Source organism: Drosophila virilis, chromosome 5 (genome assembly GCF_030788295.1).
Source record: "Drosophila virilis strain 15010-1051.87 chromosome 5, Dvir_AGI_RSII-ME, whole genome shotgun sequence".
Lineage (NCBI taxonomy): Eukaryota > Metazoa > Arthropoda > Insecta > Diptera > Drosophilidae > Drosophila > Drosophila virilis.
The window spans coordinates 4,080,244-4,099,664 of record NC_091547.1 but is presented as its reverse complement, the minus strand read 5'-3'; the positions used below and the strand labels follow the sequence as shown (position 1 = coordinate 4,099,664).

The 19,421-nt window shown below is 43.5% G+C and overlaps 1 protein-coding gene across 4 annotated transcripts; it reads left to right on the top strand.

Annotated features, from left to right (window-relative positions):
* The first annotated feature begins 740 nt into the window (after positions 1 to 740).
* Positions 741 to 19,210, top strand: Usp15-31 (Ubiquitin specific protease 15/31). 4 transcript variants are annotated; one of them, XM_002048820.4, is made up of 7 exons: positions 741 to 1,803; positions 13,718 to 13,801; positions 15,343 to 15,558; positions 15,617 to 15,886; positions 15,949 to 17,758; positions 17,817 to 18,673; positions 18,733 to 19,210. In XM_002048820.4, the coding sequence occupies exons 1-7, from the start codon at positions 1,099 to 1,101 to the stop codon at positions 18,781 to 18,783; spliced, it is 3,993 nt and encodes a 1,330-aa protein (XP_002048856.1). In that variant the 5' UTR covers positions 741 to 1,098; the 3' UTR covers positions 18,784 to 19,210. The 4 variants fall into 4 exon arrangements, with proteins under 4 accessions (XP_002048856.1, XP_015029601.1, XP_032291751.1 ...); XM_015174115.3 differs by having other exon boundaries at positions 15,931 to 17,758; XM_032435860.2 differs by lacking the exon at positions 13,718 to 13,801 and having other exon boundaries at positions 742 to 1,803.
* Positions 19,211 to 19,421: the final 211 nt, after the last annotated feature.

Genomic DNA, 19,421 nt, shown 5'->3' with positions numbered 1-19,421 from the left:
ACACTCGCTGCGCGCTGATTGGCTGTTTGGGCTTTTGGAGCCATTGCTCCATTTTGTCAGCAGACACGCCCTCTGCTGCCGCTGCCGCTGCTGCAGCGTCGCTGTCGACGTCGCCGCCGCTGCTAAGAACTAATTAAGTAAAATGAAATAAAATGCTGCCATAATTGAAGTCGTTAATGCTAAAGCCATGAATACTAAAAAGTTTTCATTTACTGCAGCTGAGCTGCGGCTGTAATAACAGTAAATTGCATTGCTTAAACGACGCGGTTTGATGGTCGGTCTAAGATAACGTATTGAGGGAGTGGCTATTACACCACTAGATACAGATACACATAAATGCAAGCATATATACATATATATTAGCATACATACAAATAAGTTGTATATTCGTGCATTCGCCACTCTTTAGAAAAACCAACATAACGTAAAAACGTACTGGCCAGTAATACGTGACCCGCCAGTCACAACGTAAGACTTCGTAAAATTTTAGTACATTCATTCGATTCATAGCACTTAGCTTGCGCGCGTCAAGCAGCCTGCGTTGCCACTGCTGCTAACAAATATGGCAGCATCACAAGCGACCACACCTTTTTCAATGCCAAAGTGTGGCCATAGCTTGCGCTGCGTTGCATATCGAATATATTCATGGTCGCATTGAAAACGAACCGATAGACGCCTGCCAACGATAGTTAACAGTGCCCTTTGAGGGAAACAGCAATTGAACACTAGCTTAAAATCGCATTCACACTAACATTTATATTCGGGAAAAAACATTGGAACGGGTTGGACGCGGAGAGCACACTTCTTCATTTTTCTGCGAAAAAATTCAATCAAAGCTCAGAAATAAGCGGTAATATACAGGGAAAATATTTGGCTAGCGCTTACAGTTTATTGTTTATTGCAAACACGCGCATATTGCTTGTACACAACGCAGTGCAGACAAGCAAGCGAAGCCAACGAAAAAATATCGGGGAATAAAGTGCGCTAAAAAAAAAGTGAAATCTAATGTTAAAAGTCAATTTCTTATAGTCGCGAACGTGATTCAATAAATAACCGACAGGGCAATTAATTTATGTGACGAATTGTGGAAAATCGAGAATGGGAACGAAAGTGCAACAAAACGACGACGCTGCCGCCGCAGCGCCAGCGGCAGAAGCGGCCGCCACCCACAGCAACGCCAACGCCAACGCTACAGCGACAACAACAACAGCAAGAGCAGCAGAAGCAGAGGCCGATGCAGCAGCAACAGCAAGCGCAACAACAACACCAACGCAAACAACAACAGAGCTAAAGTCACAAACGCTGCCCACACATAGCGCAGCGCCGACGCAAGTGTTAATCATTCCTGCCGCCCAGGCTTCCACGATGGCCACAAATGCCGCCAAAAAGATACGACGCGCCTTCTCCATGCCACGCAATCCGTTTCGCTGGTCGCGCAAATTCAAGACGATTGCTGCCACAGCCGGCACAGCTGCCGATGGCAGCAGCGTTAACGTCGGCAGCGCCAGCAACACGGCGATTTCGTCCTGTGTGAGCGGCGGTCGCGGACGCAGCGGCAGCATTGTTTCGCTCAGCAGCTATGAGGCGGCCTCTGATGCGCCCATCGGCAAGGACAAGCCAAATAGGGCGGCGACCATTGCAGTCACCAATAACAACAACAACAGCAACGGCAGCAGCAGCAGCAACAACAACAACAACAGTAAACGTGCGAGCGGGCAACAAGCACGTGTGTTGCGTCGCTCTTCCTTCAGGAAATTTCTTAATCGCATCGCGCAGCATTTAAGCGCAACGGTGAATGTTGGGGTAAGCACTAGAAACTTAACTGTAAATATGCATACATGAATAAATATACGATGCACGCACTGCTGTCTAGAGTGGGGCGCGTGTCGTGTCACGAGCACGCACAACGCTCCGCTTTGATATTTGAACGTGTCGTATTAGACAATTCCCAACACGCACCCATCTCTAGCTTTCACTATTCTCAACTACTTCTTTGTATACAAGTGTGTACATATTTTCGCTTTCTTTGTTCAAAAGCAGCATCAAACTCCCCTCTGATAAGCAGCTCACTCCTAACGAGTGCTGCTGTGTTTCTCTCTGTGTGTGAGTGTGTGTGTGTATGTGTATTTATAAAAACATCGTTTGGTGTCGGCGTTATCGTTGCCTTTGTTTTGCTCTGCTTTGCCGCCTTTGTCTCTCGCTTGCACTTTGCTGCCGTCTTGTTTTTGTGCAATACATTCAAATAGTTTGACACGCATACATATACATATATAAATGTATTTACACATGTGTGTCCTGCATTGCGTGCCAATTGTTCTTGTTGTTTGCCACCCACTGGGCCCGCCATACGCTGGCCAAATCGGCATTTGCCACGTTTCCATGTTTCGCTCGGCCGTTGTTATTGTTCTGCCGTCTGCTGAGTCATCGCGAAATGCGTGCGTTGATAACAGACAACGTATCGCTGTATTTAAATGTGGTCTTATTCGGCTTTCTGTTGCTTTCTTTCACAATACGTCTGAATGAGGCATGTAGCGTGTACAGCGAGACCTGGCAGAGAGAAAGGCGAAAGAGCGCAAGTGAGTGTATGTTAACTATGTTATGTGGAATGTGAAATATGTAATTTGCATAATAATGTAATGTTACAGACAAGTATGTTACATATGTTATGTTAATGTCGCTTCGATCACTTATTAGCAGTTGCAATAAATAATTTAAGAGAGAGAGAGAGAGTATCTAGTATGCGACTTGGCAAAGCTGACGTTTATTTTATAGAGTTTACAGAATAATTACCATGCGGACAGCGCATGGAAATTAATGTTATTTTTAAACAATTGCTGTCTCATTATTATTTGTATAATTTATTAAGCTGAGAGGCCCTAAATTTGTTGCAGGTGCTGTGTGGGCGTTGGGCCAGCGTTTGCTATTGTTATGTATTTGTTGTTGTTGTTGTGCGCAACAATTGTTCAAACAATTTGTGTAAATGTTGGCAACATTTGTTGCCGCGGCTGGCGCTATATAATAATAACAATAAACAAGAACAGCAACAACAACAGCAACAGCATATAAAACTAGCACAAAAACAATAACAAAACAGCCGGAGACAAAAGTTTTAGTTCGTGCGCCGTTGGAGCGTAGCCGCAGCTGCCAGTTGCCCCCCAGCGTTGCCACAGACAATGGACTCCAGTCCTGAGAGGCAAGAGACAACTCCTCGCGGCAGATTGACAAATGTGTGCCACGCTTCTCTGTCTGGAAGACAGAGGCAGAGGCACAAATAAAAGCCTGAAAGGCAAGTGCAGGGCGACAGTTGTTTACACTCACTACCCAATCCTCAATTCACATTTGATCTAAAAATGTAAAATGTACATACATATACGTATGTGTGTGTGGCACACATATATGCATTTGTTGCCGTTGTAATAAGCTCGTTGATTAATTGTAGAGGGCAAGACCTTAGACTGCCGCTGATGACCTTTTACGCGCCTCGAATTCCTAAACGTTAGCACGAAAAAAAAAACACAATTTCAAATGCACGAAACGAATTGAATTGGAGGCAACTTCAATGAAATATATATATACATATGTATATATTAAATTGATGTACAGTGAAAGCACTCTAGAGCGAACAAATAGGCAGATGTTTGCTTTTAAGGGATTAGAATGGCTTTAAATGCAGGCAACTCTTGATATAAGCATTAAACGCAAGGCAGCTGTCCGTTCGCAGAGCTTTCACTGTACTCCACATTTAAGTCAGCTGACCAAGTGAAGGCCTTATGTCATTAGCCAAGTTTCGGCTGTGCCACCTTTCACCAGCTGCCACTCTGCTGGACTGTTGCTGCGGTGAGGCAATTGCCCATTGTTGATGCTGATGCTGTTGCTACAATTGCTGCTGCTGCTGCTGCTAATGTTGTTGTTATTGCGGTGATTACCTCACACTCCAGCTGTGAGCCTCGCTAGCTGATTTATGATTCACGCTGCAAGCATCTCGCATTGATTTTATTCAAATGGCCCAGCCAAAGCAAGTGCAATGCAATGCGAATAACCTGAAATAATAGCAACAACAACTCAATTTGGCTTATTAAAATGCCAATTGGTGCATTGCGCGTGGGCCGAAGTCGTCGTCGTCGTCGCATTGTGCAAAAATTGCATGCCAAAAAATACATATATATGTATATATTCCGCACTAACGGCAACAAAATGTCGAAAGAAAGGGAAGGGGGTGTGTTTCATTAGACGGCATTCAAGTCAAACAAAAAATGACACTCAATAGTGAAACGTGCGACATGAATTTCACACTCCGTGCAATAACTGCCAGAGATGGCACAAACTAGAAACAGTCAAGGCTCTTAAATATAGAACATTATTTTTGGCCGAGATATGACCATTTATTGTTTTCCAAAAAAATTCGTGTGGTTGTGGACACAATATTCACGACATAATCTCGCCATGATCAACGGCGAAGTTATGTCGCTTTGAAACGTCATATCTCCGCCGATCTAAAAAATCATGGAGATATGACGTTTCAAAGCGACATAACTTCGCCGTGGATCTTGGCGGTTTCTATGGCCCTCCCCGAGTAGCCCTTCCCTTTTTGGCCCCTATCGGGCTTTATTTGGCCGAGATATGACCATTTAAAGTTTTCCAAAAAAGATCGTGTAGTTGTGGACATGATATTCACGACATAATCTCGCCATGGTCAACGGCGGTTATGTCGTTTTGAAGCGACATAGCTCCGCCGATCTAAAAAAATCTTGGAGATATGACGTTTCAAAGCGACATAACTTCGCCGTCGATCTTGGCGGATTCTACGGACCTCCCCGAGTAGTCCCTCCCTTTTTGGCCCCTATCGGGCTTTATTTGGCCGAGATATGACCATTTAAAGTTTTCCAAAAAATTTCGTGGACACGATAGTCACGACATAATCTCGCCATGATCAACGGCGGAGTTATGTCGCTTTGAAACGTCATATCTCCGCCGATCTAAAAAATCATAGAGATATGACGTTTCAAAGCGACATAACTTCGCCGTCGATCTTGGCGGATTCTACGGACCTCCCCGAGTAGCCCTTCCCTTTTTGGCCCCTATCGGGCTTTATTTGGCCGAGATATGACCATTTAAAGTTTTCCAAAAAAGTTCGTGTAGTTGTGGACACGATATTCACGACATAATCTCGCCATGATCAACGGCGAAGTTATGTCGCTTTGAAACGTCATATCTCCGCCGATCTAAAAAATCTTGGAGATATGACGTTTCAAAGCGACATAACTTCGCCGTCGATCTTGGCGGAGTCTACGGACCTCCCCGAGTAGCCCTTCCCTTTCTGACCGTAATCGGGCTTTATTTGGCCGAGATATGACCATTTAAAGTTTTCCAAAAAAGTTCGTGTAGTTGTGGACACGATATTCACGACATAATCTCGCCATGATCAACGGCGAAGTTATGTCGCTTTGAATCGTCATATCTCCGCCGATCTAAAAAATCTTGGAGATATGACGTTTCAAAGCGACATAACTTCGCCGTCGATCTTGGCGGATTCTACGGACCTCCCCGAGTAGCCCTTCCCTTTCTGACCGTAATCGGGCTTTATTTGGCCGAGATATGACCATTTAAAGTTTTCCAAAAAAGTTCGTGTAGTTGTGGACACGATATTCACGACATAATCTCGCCATGATCAACGGCGAAGTTATGTCGCTTTGAAACGTCATATCTCCGCCGATCTAAAAAATCTTGGAGATATGACGTTTCAAAGCGACATAACTTCGCCGTCGATCTTGGCGGAGTCTACGGACCTCCCCGAGTAGCCCCTCCCTTTTTGGCCCCTATCGGGCTTTATTTGGCCGAGATATGACCATTTAAAGTTTTCCAAAAAAAATCGTGTAGCGGTGGACATGATATTCACGACATAATCCCGCCATGATCAACGGCGAAGTTATGTCGCTTTGAAACGTCATATCTCCGCCGATCTAAAAAATCATGGAGATATGACGTTTCAAAGCGACATAACTTCGCCGTCGATCTTGGCGGATTCTACGGACCTCCCCGAGTAGCCCTTCCCTTTCTGACCGTAATCGGGCTTTATTTGGCCGAGATATGACCATGTAAAGTTTTCCAAAAAAGTTCGTGTAGTTGTGGACACGATATTCACGACATAATCTCGCCGTGATCAACGGCGAAGTTATGTCGTTTTGAAGCGACATAACTCCGCCGATCTAAAAAAATCTTGGAGATATGACGTTTCAAAGCGACATAACTTCACCGTCGATCTTGGCGGATTCTACGGACCTCCTCGAGTAGCCCTTCCCTTTTTGGCCCCTCTCGGGCTTTATTTGGCCGAGATATGACCATTTAAAGTTTTCCAAAAAAATTCGTGTGGTTGTGGACACAATATTCACGACATAATCTCGCCATGATCAACGGCGAAGTTATGTCGCTTTGAAACGTCATATCTCCGCCGATCTAAAAAATCTTGGAGATATGACGTTTCAAAGCGACATAACTTCGCCGTCGATTTTGGCGGATTCTACGGGCCTCCCCGAGTAGCCCTTCCCTTTCTGACCGTAATCGGGCTTTATTTGGCCGAGATATGACCATTTAAAGTTTTCCAAAAAATTTCGTGGACACGATAGTCACGACATAATCTCGCCATGATCAACGGCGAAGTTATGTCGCTTTGAAACGTCATATCTCCGCCGATCTAAAAAATCTTGGAGATATGACGTTTCAAAGCGACATAACTTCGCCGTCGATCTTGGCGGAGTCTACGGACCTCCCCGAGTAGCCCCTCCCTTTTTGGCCCCTATCGGGCTTTATTTGGCCGAGATATGACCATTTAAAGTTTTCCAAAAAAAATCGTGTAGCGGTGGACATGATATTCACGACATAATCCCGCCATGATCAACGGCGAAGTTATGTCGCTTTGAAACGTCATATCTCCGCCGATCTAAAAAATCATGGAGATATGACGTTTCAAAGCGACATAACTTCGCCGTCGATCTTGGCGGATTCTACGGACCTCCCCGAGTAGCCCCTCCCTTTTTGGCCCCTATCGGGCTTTATTTGGCCGAGATATGACCATTTAAAGTTTTCCAAAAAATTTCGTAGACACGATAGTCACGACATAATCTCGCCATGATCAACGGCGAAGTTATGTCGCTTTGAAACGTCATATCTCCGCCGATCTAAAAAATCATGGAGATATGACGTTTCAAAGCGACATAACTTCGCCGTCGATCTTGGCGGATTCTACGGGCCTGCCCGAGTAGCCCTTCCCTTTCTGACCGTAATCGGGCTTTATTTGGCCGAGATATGACCATTTAAAGTTTTCCAAAAAAGTTCGTGTAGTTGTGGACACGATATTCACGACATAATCCCGCCATGATCAACGGCGGTTATGTCGTTTTGAAGCGACATATCTCCGCCGATCTAAAAAATCCTTCAGATATGACGTTTCAAAGCGACTTAACTGGAATTACATTGAATTTCCCGCTTGCCATTGTGTAAAAGCAACGTGCGTGCTCGTGTCACGAACAACACGCGCCCAGCTCTAATAACAACACGTGATTCTCTTGTATGGCTGTTTGGCTAAACATACATAGGTAGGCTGGTAGCTGGCAGCAGGGAGGGGCTGGGGTTGGGTTTGGGTGTCATTTGCAAGCCATTTCCGCAAGCTTTCGGCCACCCAATGTTAGACGTGGAATACTATAGAGTATATGGTTGTTGTGTAGTAGCAAATGTTGTTGTTGTTGCTGCACTTGTTGATGGCCGAGATTAGTACGTAACAGCGTGTGCCTGCTGTGTGTCTGTGTATGTATGTGTGTGCTGATTTTCTATGATAGTGTGCGCGCCTGTGTGTGTGTTGGTGTGTGTGTTTCGCGTATTTCCGCCAGGCAAAAGCTAGCACGTAACTTTTGCGCTTCTTCTTGCTGTTGCTGTTGTTGTTGTTGCTGCCGCAGTGCGAATTATTATTGTCTGTTGTTGGTTTTTACCGCACGTTTTCTATTCTCTCTCTCAGGCTCTCCTGCGCGCTCTCTCTCACTCTCTCTCTCTCTCTCTCTCTCTCTCTCTCTCTCTCTCTCTGTTGCTCTTCTGAATTTACTTTCAAGGTAAAATCAATTGAGATCAAACTAATTGAAAATGTTTTTCAGAATGAGTGTTTTTTTTTTTTTGTTCTCTCGTTATATTCTAGTATATCTCTGCCTCCATTTGGTGTGTGTATTTTTGTAGCAGCATATTTTCATAAACAAATGTAAAAATAGTTGCCTTGCAGCATTAACGGCAATAGCAACAATTTGCTCAACTATGCGTTAAGCTAGTTTCTTAGACAGCTTAGATCAGCAGCCACAGTTCATTCACTCAAACTATTAATCAGTGTTGCGTCTGGCTGTAATTGTCATGTTCAGTGTTGCTAAGCCAAGTTAGGTAATCAGCATCAGCAAATGTTGAATTCACTTATGTATACAACTAATCTATTTATAAGTGCGCTATCAGTTTACGAAACCAGACGCAGTCTGTTGCTAAACTGATTTAAATTAGTTTTACTCAGAGATTAATTTAGAATTTATTCAATTGCACATAATGGTCGCACGTTATAGCAATAGGAATATTGTAAGCTTAGCTTATATAGCATTCAGCTTTTGAATATATACAAATGTTGTAACACAATCTTTCACTCAATCAGCATAAAGAGAGCAACTTAAACAATGGAAATTTTGCAGCATTGAGCTTTGCAAGCTGAACTTTCACAGCATTCAGCTTTCATACGGTTTCTTACCTAACGGTATCATTTAACTGGTTCGCCAGACAGAGCTGAGCTCAATTGTTTTTATTTGTTTAATAATACTTCTGTGTGCTATACACATTTAACCCTGAACTCTCGGCTTACGTCTGAATAAGTACATATATGCCCAAAATTTCAATCAGAGGTCATTTTACTAAAATAGCGCCCAGTCTCTGAGAAATAAACTACAAAAATAGCCTGAAATAAAACCACTTGACTGCGATACTGGTTAATACCAGAGCATACAAGTGTCTAAAGAGCTATATACATACATATATATATATATGTGTGTGTATATCACAGACATAATTAAAGCGTGATTGCTTTATGCCTGACGTCAAAAGCAAAAATTTACGTCTCTTCAACCTAATTGCACACATAAATTTAAACTCGCAACGGCCATTATAGCGCCTAGACACTGTGATTATACATAAACATATATAGTATATATATATATATATATATAAGTACTTCTAGCTGTAATCAAAGTTGTCCACGTAACGCAGTCGAGCGTGTTTGCTAACTAAATAAAAAGTGCAAATTTGCCCAGCTAAAAACTGGACCGTTTGTCCTTGTGATATCAGAGAACATAACTGAACTGTGGAACTGTTGAATAAATAGCTGGCTAACGAATACTCATATTCACACTGACACACACGAATTCGCGAATTCGTTTTGCGTATCGCGCCACTGATAAGCAATTCACGTTGACTACACTCGAGGTGCTGATTGCGAGAACCTTGGCTGAATATCTGTTGTAGCCAACAAAAATGTGGGCGTGTCGGCCACGTGTGACAAGCGCCCCCCCTCTTTTACATAACCAGGCCCAGACGTGAGCAAAAACAGTCGCTGCGCAAGGCATTCAATTATATGTACGTAGTTGTATTTATATCTTAAAGATCGGCTGATCAAAACATTTGTCAAGTGTTAAATACGCTGGCAAAGGCATTCATCAAATGTCTTAAGGTGTCAAGTGTATTTGTTCGATTGCATGTTTCGATTCAATTGAATTGGAATCGGAAACGTTCATACATCAAGTTGTACTGCTAATTGCATTAGCCAGAAATCGACTAGAGCTTTGTTTTCAGCTATTTTGATTGTGAGGAGACAACAATCAGACGTTAGAACAGTTTGGCCCACTCTCCGACTTCACACTAATCGCCAAATCAGAGAATTAATCAAACATTTAAACGATACACATATAAAAAAAATAACACTAAAATTAATTAGCCATCAATTTCAATGACGAATTCGTTCTTGTCACGTGAGCACTTTTCGCTTAGCACCTCAGCCTGGCACAATTAGTTAGTGCAATGGATGAGCGCATATGCATATACCCTGTAGGCAAATAAACTGAATAAAAGGCTATCCGAGAGTTATGCAAATGCATGTCTGCGCTTACAAGATAACAAATAACTCATAGACTTTGCGAGCCAGAGCCAAAAAATTGTGTATACTCCATATTCAAAAGATTTCTATTGAGTAGTTTCTCATTCCCGATCCAAATACCTGTGCAGCATTAGAGCAGGGTAACTGCTAGTTGAGCAATACTTGCCCAGATATTTTCAGCTTGTTTCTATTAATAAAATGCTGATATGACGCGTTGACGCATATGACGTTAAAGCAACTCGAGCCAAGCAAAAGTGATTCGTAATAGTCGAACGATGTAATTCATCTAAAAACATACAAATATCGTGGGTATATGAATTTAACATGATTACGTATATGTATTTAATTTATAAATTCCAAAACAAAGCTGACGAACCGGTAGAACAAACGACTTTGTGGCTCTCTGGGCCAAGCCTAGTTTCAGCTAAGCTGTTATTTCATTCATGCTGGCTTTCAAGTCGGCATCAAATAATGACAACAACAACAGCAACGACGACGACGTTGTCAATTATCTACAATTATTTACAATTATTTAATAAAACGTAAGCGTAACAGAAACAACAGCAGCAACAACAACAACAACAATTGCTGCCACTTGCAGTTATACAAGAAAAAACAACAACAACAACAACAACAAATATAGTCATAGTACTCGATTACTTTTAGACAGATAAGTAATCGATGCCTGCGGGCCTTATCGAGACACAGTTTTTACCGCATAAACAATTTGGCCAATGGAATTTTTAGAAAAAAATACCTACTACACCTGCCGCACGCCCCACACGACAACCCCGTCGAGGCACAATGAACAAACAAATCGAATGATTCGAATAAATAACCAAATAAACCAAATAAATTGTATTCACAGCCCGAAAGATAAGTTAATGTATATATCGATATATATATATATATATATCAGCCCGTTGTTACTTGAAACTCGGCTCGTATTTTTAGCTTAAATATAAATATAAACAAAACAAAAGCGCATGCAAAAACAAAAGATAAATGCGCTAAATTTATAAATAATAATGATGATAAAATTGCTACAGTAAATTGAGACAAGTGGCGACAACGACGACGACGACGGTAACTTCTAAGACTGGCCAGCTCAATTAACAAAAATAAAGACAAATAAATAAATAAATAAAAAACTAGATAGAAGAATTAAGAGCAGACAGACAGACAGGCAGACAGACCGAAGATTAAATACTCTAGCAAAAAAATAAAATATATAATTACATTTGACAATAAAATAGAATAGAAATAGTTGAAGTAACAGCAGGAATACCCCTAATATTTGAATATATCTAGTTCCATTTTAAAGCCTTTGACTTGATTGCCAACATATAATTGGTAATTATCATTGACAATAAACTAGCTTGAATTGTTTTGAGTTTCTTTAAAAGATATTTTCTTTAGCAGCTTTGCCTTGTTACGAATAAAAGCAGGAATACCCCTAATATTTGATTATATCTACGCGCAGCTTAAAGCCCTTTCACTCGATTCTGATTGCAAGTGTCGCATTCGTTTTATACTCGAAATAACAATCGATTAAGTGGCTTTTGTAAATTGTTATTAATGAATTATGAAAAACTTGTTGTTAATTAAAACTAACTGCAGATCGTTGACCCTATAAAATGTAGCTCATAACAACAATTCTTGTTAATATCTTACAGTAATTTGTTAGTTCTGCGCACAAAGCTTACGAGTATCTACACGCCCAGACCTATATAGATATAGATGTATATGAATATGTATTTAGATATATTGCCGTACCGGTTTTGTTGGCCGGCTAATGTGGCGTATGCGCAATGCCAGAACGCGAACTGTGGAAACAGACGACGTCGCCGTCTCCAGCTGTGCGAGAAATGCTTTACATTTTGTCTGACGCTGGCCACAGCGATTAGGTCACGAATATATATACATATGTATATATGCACATATATCTAAACATGCGTTAAAGCAAATTCCACTCAATTTACTTATTGAGGCTCGTCGTCGGACATTTGTGCGTTTGAAATGCCTTTGATTCGACAACTGGGCAAATTGAATGCCTCGATTCCACTCGACTCGACTCGACTCGCCTTGTCTCATCGGCCGCCCGTCTTTCGGCTGTGTCTTAGCTCGGCTTATAGCATTTGTTTTTAATTGGGCTTTGTTTAATTGACTAAGCTACTTTTCGGCTTAAATTCAGTTCCTCAAGTCCAAACATCTAATCGAATTTTGTATTGAATAAATGCGTAATAATTGACCTGAGCAAATCATAGCTGCAGCTGCGAATAAAGTCGCTCGATTTATGTAACGAAAAAGAATGATCTAATCGAAAGGAAGTACTTGGGTAATCAATAGCTCTATGGGACCCTAAATACTGAATGACTAAGGTTATACGAGGTTATAAGGCAAAATGTGAGTGTTAGCAAAGAAGAGACTAGTTGTTTGTTGTTTACGAATATAAACTGAAACTAAAGCTATTTCATATATAAAGATATATATATATATATATATATATATCTATATAAACTGACCTTCACTCGATTGGCAGACAATATATCAATTTGCAATTTGAAATCTCTCCGAGCTGTCAGCTAGGATATCTTTATGTGACCTTATTCTATCCAGGAGAGGGTGGACGGGCGGGGCACACTCAATGACATTTGTCCATTTGTCGAGTGCAGTACGTTCCAATGCCAGCGCAATGTCAATTGAGATAAAAACAACGGATGCCGGGTTCACACTAAAATAAAATAACAAAAAAAAAAAACAAAACAGCAACAAAAGCGCCAATAACTTGTTGCTGACACACTCATGAATGTATTCATCGAGCGTGGGTAAAGGGGTGGGTGGGCATTCACCGACACAATTCACAATTCACAAACAATGCGAATAGTTCAGAGTGTGCTTAGGATTGGGATTGGGTTTGAGCCGGGGATTGGGATTGGCATTGGAATTGGTGTCACATGCACTCGGCGAGAGTTAACAATAAATCGCTAATGACATTGCTCAATCTGGTTGAGTAGTGTATGTGACACTTATGTTTAGGATATTTAGTGAAATTATTGCAGAAATGAAGACGAGCTAATGCCAACGACTAGGCGATACTCTGCTTTATACACTTTTATATTTAATATGAAGAGGAGAAAAGAAAAGTCTTTAAATTTATTCCATTATTCGATGATAGACAAATTAATGTGCAATACGAGAAGCTGAAGCTCCGCCTGCTTCTAGCTGTTTAATTCTCCAAAACTTTCTATGCCCTACAGTTAGAGTCTTCACTTTACTTTAGTATAACTTAAACAGCATTGAATAAATACTTATATCTTTGCAATATAGTCTTTATTTGTTTTTCCCGTGCAAGCCAGTAAAAAAGACATAAAACTCAGCTCGACAAAAAGTTTCCGATGTCGACTGCAACAAAGTTGACTATATATTGCGGCTATTTAAGTTAACTATTTAAGCTGAACAACTAACGCTTTTAACTTATGGTCCTTTCTCCTTTCTCGAATGCAACCATCTATCTTTATGCTATTAATTGTATCTATCTGCAACCGAACGCAGTCGCCCGAGAACAACACGGCGCAACATCGCACAACTTTTATAGAAATTGTGCCATTCTATACCGGATGCTGGCGACGAAAAGAGGTAAAATAGATGCCCTTCGTGTCGTTACCCGAAATCCTGTCATGCTCCAAGATCAACACTCCCAATCACCAAGTGCTAACCCAACCCACGCCAGCTTCTAGCCCGTTTTTCTGTTTGCCCCGGCCAATTGTGTCTAGTTTTATTGGCAGCAGTTATTTTTTTCCCCTCGCCTCTCCGCTTCCTTCTTTTTTTTTGCGCTTTTTGCTTGTTTCTATCTATTTTGATTTCTTTGGCCTAGAGTCTTGCGTGGGTTTTTCTCCATAAAAAAAAAAAAAAATTTAAACCGGCTCTTGATTTCGCTAAGCGCTTCTTTTGGGTTTTTATTTCTTTCTTTCTTGTGTTCCATTGACTGGCCCCATGACGTTATGAGCTTTAAATGTTTGCCCTCTATAAATTATGGCCCACACTCTATTTGCTCAACTCGAACTCGAACTGATTTTGGTTGCGTTTGCCAACATTTCGAGCACTTAGCATTGACCTCAGAGTCGACGCATAACCTTTGACCGTTTGACTTCCTTTGTTTTGTTTTGCTTGCAATTTCATAATATAATTCACTTCAATTTTCAGTGCAACACGAAATTGCGTTAAGTCCAACCAAGTGCGGCAGCAAGAAGCTTGTTTATAATATCGTAAATCCGTTCGACCTGCCCCCTCCCCACACCCTCCCACCACCTTTGAACGACACGTGCGCCCCTTAATGCTCCATTTACATAATTACAAATGCACTTTTTTATTTACTAGATGTGTATATTCACCAGATAGTGGCTCTTCGGGGTTTTGTTTACGCTTTTAATTTGTGCGCCAATTTGTGTTTGTTTTTCTATACAATTCTCTTCATGCCCTGGCTTTTTATTGCATGGCACAACTTTAGTTTATAAATAGCTATAATATAGCCTGAGACTCGAGCCAGCATCTAACCTTTTAGCCTTGTTATGCCTTAGCATGTACAGCTCATTTATTTCATGCACTCTTTCTTAATTTTTAAACTCTTTTAAAGGTTGTTCTGCAAGTTTGAAGTTAGAAATGTTTCAGCTTCATTTATCGAGCTCTTAAATGTTTTTGCCTTAACTATATCATTAACGATTCATAAACAAATCAAAAATACCCTGTATTTATTGGCGCAGCAAAACTTGAACCAATTTGCTTTCAGTTCTGTTTGTTAGCTCTGTTATTAGCGCAGTTATAAAGTAGATATCTGAGCCTATATTTATCTAGCATTATCGCCTATAATTCGCATATTAAATATTAGCACAGAATCTGTGTACTATAACGTGATATTGTGTCCAAGTCAAGATAAGCTCCGAGCGGACCAACAAATTGTTTGCTTCATTTTTCATTTTTTTTTCCGCTGTTTTTTTTTTTTTCGCTAAATATTTCTTCATTTATCGCAAATTGGCGCTGCTCTAAACAATTTTTAATTGGCAACGAAATTGAAACCCAATTGCCGCAAATCCCTCCCCACCCCGAAACCCCTGCCAGCATAGTCCGCTGGAAACGAGTTTCCTCGCACACTCTAATTTACCCCCTCCACCGTCTTGCAGGCGAATAAACATGGCCAAGCGAGCATGGGAAATGGGAGTGCGAATGGGGGCACGGAACGTGTGCCGCCCATTGGTGGCTATCAATGGCCCGCGGATCAGACGCCCGGCGTGATGGGGCTAAAGAATCATGGCAACACCTGCTTCATGAACGCGGTGCTACAATGCCTCAGCCACACGGACATCCTAGCCGAGTACTTTGTGCTGGATCAGTACAAGGTAAGCTCCAAGCGACATTTAAAGACTTCGTATTGAAATATACCCTTTTGGTTTGCAGGCGGATCTGAAGCGTCGCAACAAGATCAACTCGCGCAAATTTGGCACCAAGGGCGAACTAACCGAGCAGCTGGCCAATGTGCTGAAGGCCTTGTGGACCTGCCGCAACGAGAGCGATCACAGCACCAGCTTCAAGGCGGTCGTCGATCGCTATGGCACACAATTCCGGAGCTCGACGCAGCACGATGCGCAGGAGTTTCTGTTCTGGCTGTTGGACAAGGTGCACGAGGATCTGAATACCGCGAGCAAGCGGCGCTACAAGAGCATCAAGGTAGGTGCCATTGAGTTACACGCCCTTATACCCGCTCATATTAGAATTTGTTCAACACACAGAACTCGTACGGGCGCTCGGATGAGATAATTGCCGCCGAGACCTTGGCGAATCATATACGCTGCAACAATAGCTTTGTGCAGGCCGTGTTTCAGGCACAGTTTCGCTCCTCGCTGACGTGTCCGCGCTGCCAGAAGCAGTCCAATACCTTCGATCCGTTCCACTGCATATCCGTGCAGCTGCCGCAGCTCACCCAGGTGACCATCTTTGTGACTGTGGTCTTTATGAAGCAACAGCCGCGCCAGCTCAAGATGGGCTTGCGTGTCCCGGCCGGTTCGCCCATTGTTGCGCTGCGCGAGCAGCTTCAGGAGACGGGCATTGCCCCCGACCGCATGGTGCTGGTGGATCTCAGCTCGGAGGGATTCACACGTGTTTTCTACGACACTCAGCCCGTGGAGACGCTGAGCAGCGTGGAGAACATATACTGCATTGAGGTGCCCGAAGTGAGTCCAGCCCCAAAGGCCTCCTTGGATGCAGCGCCTGCGGATGCCGTAGAAAAGCCGACGGCAGCTGCGTCACATTCCACGGATCTGCTGTTGCTCGTGGCCAATGTGCACAGGACGACGGCAGGAGCGGAAGCGGGCGAGGCTGATGGCAAGGACGTGTGCACGCGCTTTGGTGCACCCTTCAGCATGAAGGCGCCCAAGGATTGCAGCTACCAGGAGCTGCAGAAGCGCATGCTGCGCGAGATGTCCGCAATCCTCAAGCCGGAGGTATTTTCCTATGCAACGCCGTTGACGGATATGTTTAAGATACGTCTCCAGGATCCCTCCGCCGATCCGGATACGTATTTGGAGCAGGTGGAGCATCCGCTGCTCACCGAAATGATCGATATGGCGCTCTCAGTGCTCTCCTCAGAGGCGGGACCCACACACATTAAGCTGCTGCTGGAGTGGAGCACGCCCGAGACGCATTTCGTTCAGCTCCAATCGGATACAGATGCCATCGTGGAGCACGAGAGTGTGGCGCGCCTAAGCGCCAGCAAACCCAACGATACCGCCGCCCTGACGCTGGAGCAATGTCTGGAACATTATACCAAAGCGGAGACGCTCAGTGCGGAGGATGCCTGGCGCTGTCCGCATTGCCAGCAGTATTTGCCCGTGGTCAAGACCCTGGGCCTCTGGTCGCTGCCCGACATTTTGGTTGTGCACTTTAAGCGCTTCCGCCAGCACCAGGCCAAGGGACCGCAGGCGGCCAAACTGACCACCATGGTTAAGTTTCCGCTCACCGCATTCGACATGTCGCCGCATTTGGCCCGCGGCGTGCGCGAGTGCAACGGCGGCAACGGCCTGGGTCATGCCATGGAGCAGTCCAACAAGAAGTCACGCTCTGGCGACTCACGCTCCTCGACGTTGAATTCCCGCACGGAGCCCAAAGATACGCGCTACGATCTGTATGCCGTCTGCTATCATCAGGGCGATACGCTGGAAACGGGCCACTATACGGCAGCCTGCAAGAATCCATATGATCGCCGGTGGTACAAGTTTGACGATCAGCGCGTGAGCAAAGTGCCCGAGGTTGACATTGAGCAGGACATCATCAACAATGAGGCCTATATGCTTTTCTATCAGCGACGCAGCGTCGATCCAGCCGCCGAGTGTTCCGGCTCCAGTTCCAATTCGGGCGATCATTGGGTCTCGCGAATTGCACCGCCCACATCAGCTGCTGCCAAGGAGAAGGACGTTGCGACCACGACCACGGAAGCGCCTGAGCCAGTTCCAGTCGCAGCTGAGAAGTCAACCGCGCCTAAAGCTGTGGCTCTGCCCATTCCCATACCCATTGTTGCTTGCGAAATCGAAGAGGAGCCTGAGGGTAAGTACTGCTCATATTAGATTTTCGCATAGCCACGTTAATCCTTGCTCTTCTCTAGATGTTGCTGCAGCAGATGCTAAGTCCGCTTCAGCTCACGACCTGCTGAACATTGAGGCATTAGCTTTTGCAGATGCAGATCCCGAGATGGAGTCAGCTCCGCCGGCTGAGTTAAAGGCTGAGCCCGCTGCGCCTTTATCCACGACTTCAACGCCACAGCCGTTGCCTGAACCTGAAAATGCTGCCGTAGAAGAAGCTGATGCCGCGCAAATCTTTGCCATGGACGAAGACTGCCCGGACAAGCAGCGTGAGGCAGCTGCTGCACGCGAAACCGCGCCCACCTCGGCGGCCACTGAGCCAGCCAGCGAATCACCAACGCCTGCGGAGCCCACAACAAATGGCCATGCGGCCAGCTCGGGCACATCCTCAGCGTCCAGTTCAGCTTCATCGGTTAGCTCACTCTCGCCACGCTCGCTAAACACCTCCGTGACGGCGGCTAGCACGTTGCAAAGCAAATTCAATGGCCACATGACGCTGCTCAATGGCAATGCGACGCCGCAGTTGTCTTCCAGCCTGCAGCTGTCGCGGCATGCGCTGCACAACCACCACTGCAACCACAATTGGCACGGCTCACGCAGCAGCGTCTCGGCCATCGAGAGTGTCACACAGCAACAGCAGCAGCAGCAGCAGCAACAACAGCAGCAGGCGGCAGCGGCTAGCCTAAGTCTGCGGCACTCATTCTCCACCAGCTCCAATTATAAGTTGCGCGACTGCAGCGAGACGTTGTCTTCGCTGCTGCGCAACTCGGCCAACACGTGCAGCAAGGACACGCTCCTCTTCATAGATCAGCAGAACCATCATCACACGAGCGGCTTGATCGAGGACGATGACGATACGTACATGGGTCGCTCCTTGTGGGTGAGTGTGGTCTGACGTTTGACTAATTGATTATTTGACTAATCTAACCCTTTTGCCAGATATCGCCCGTTACGCCACATAAGTTAATTACCGTCTCTCCCAAGAATTAATGACGATATTGTTAATTGATTTGGATACGGACTCACACACACACACACACACAAACGCACTATAGCCATTAGCCTAAAGTTTACTTTATACTAAATATTTCGATCGATGAAGTTATATATATATACATATATATACATAAGCTAAAAGATGTTATACACAACGTTTACTTTAACAATTTGCGATTTACAAACATATATACATACTCGTATATATAATTATATATATACATATACATATACATTTATATAAACAGTTAGTTAAGCTAGTTAAGTGCAAAAGTTGTACCGATTTTCGTTTAATTTCATTTTAAGTTAACTTATTGAAGAATCGAGAATTTTCTTGAAACGATTGACATTGCATTATTTATATAATATTTATTTAGTATAATATGAAAGTACAAGATGATTTGATTTTGATTTCTCTTCATGCAATAATTTTATAATTTCTTTGATATATAAAACTAATTTAACGCAGAAAGTGCATGGCATATATAAGAAGAGGAAATACTTTAGTTTTTGTAACGAAACCGAGTTTCAAGCTGAGTATTCCATATGCATACTGCTAGTGTGTATATGTGTGTATATTTTCATTTCAATTACTACGTCTAGTATTCGCATTTTAATATTTACAAATGGTA

Bases quoted from the DNA above. Each gene is read 5' to 3' on its own strand.
- Usp15-31 (XM_015174115.3), top strand. From the start codon at position 1,099: ATGGGAACGAAAGTGCAACAAAACGACGACGCTGCCGCCGCAGCGCCA. The intron at 15,559-15,616 runs GTAAGCTCCAAG...TTTGGTTTGCAG, and splicing joins TTGTGCTGGATCAGTACAAG to GCGGATCTGAAGCGTCGCAA. The intron at 18,674-18,732 runs GTGAGTGTGGTC...CCCTTTTGCCAG, and splicing joins ACATGGGTCGCTCCTTGTGG to ATATCGCCCGTTACGCCACA.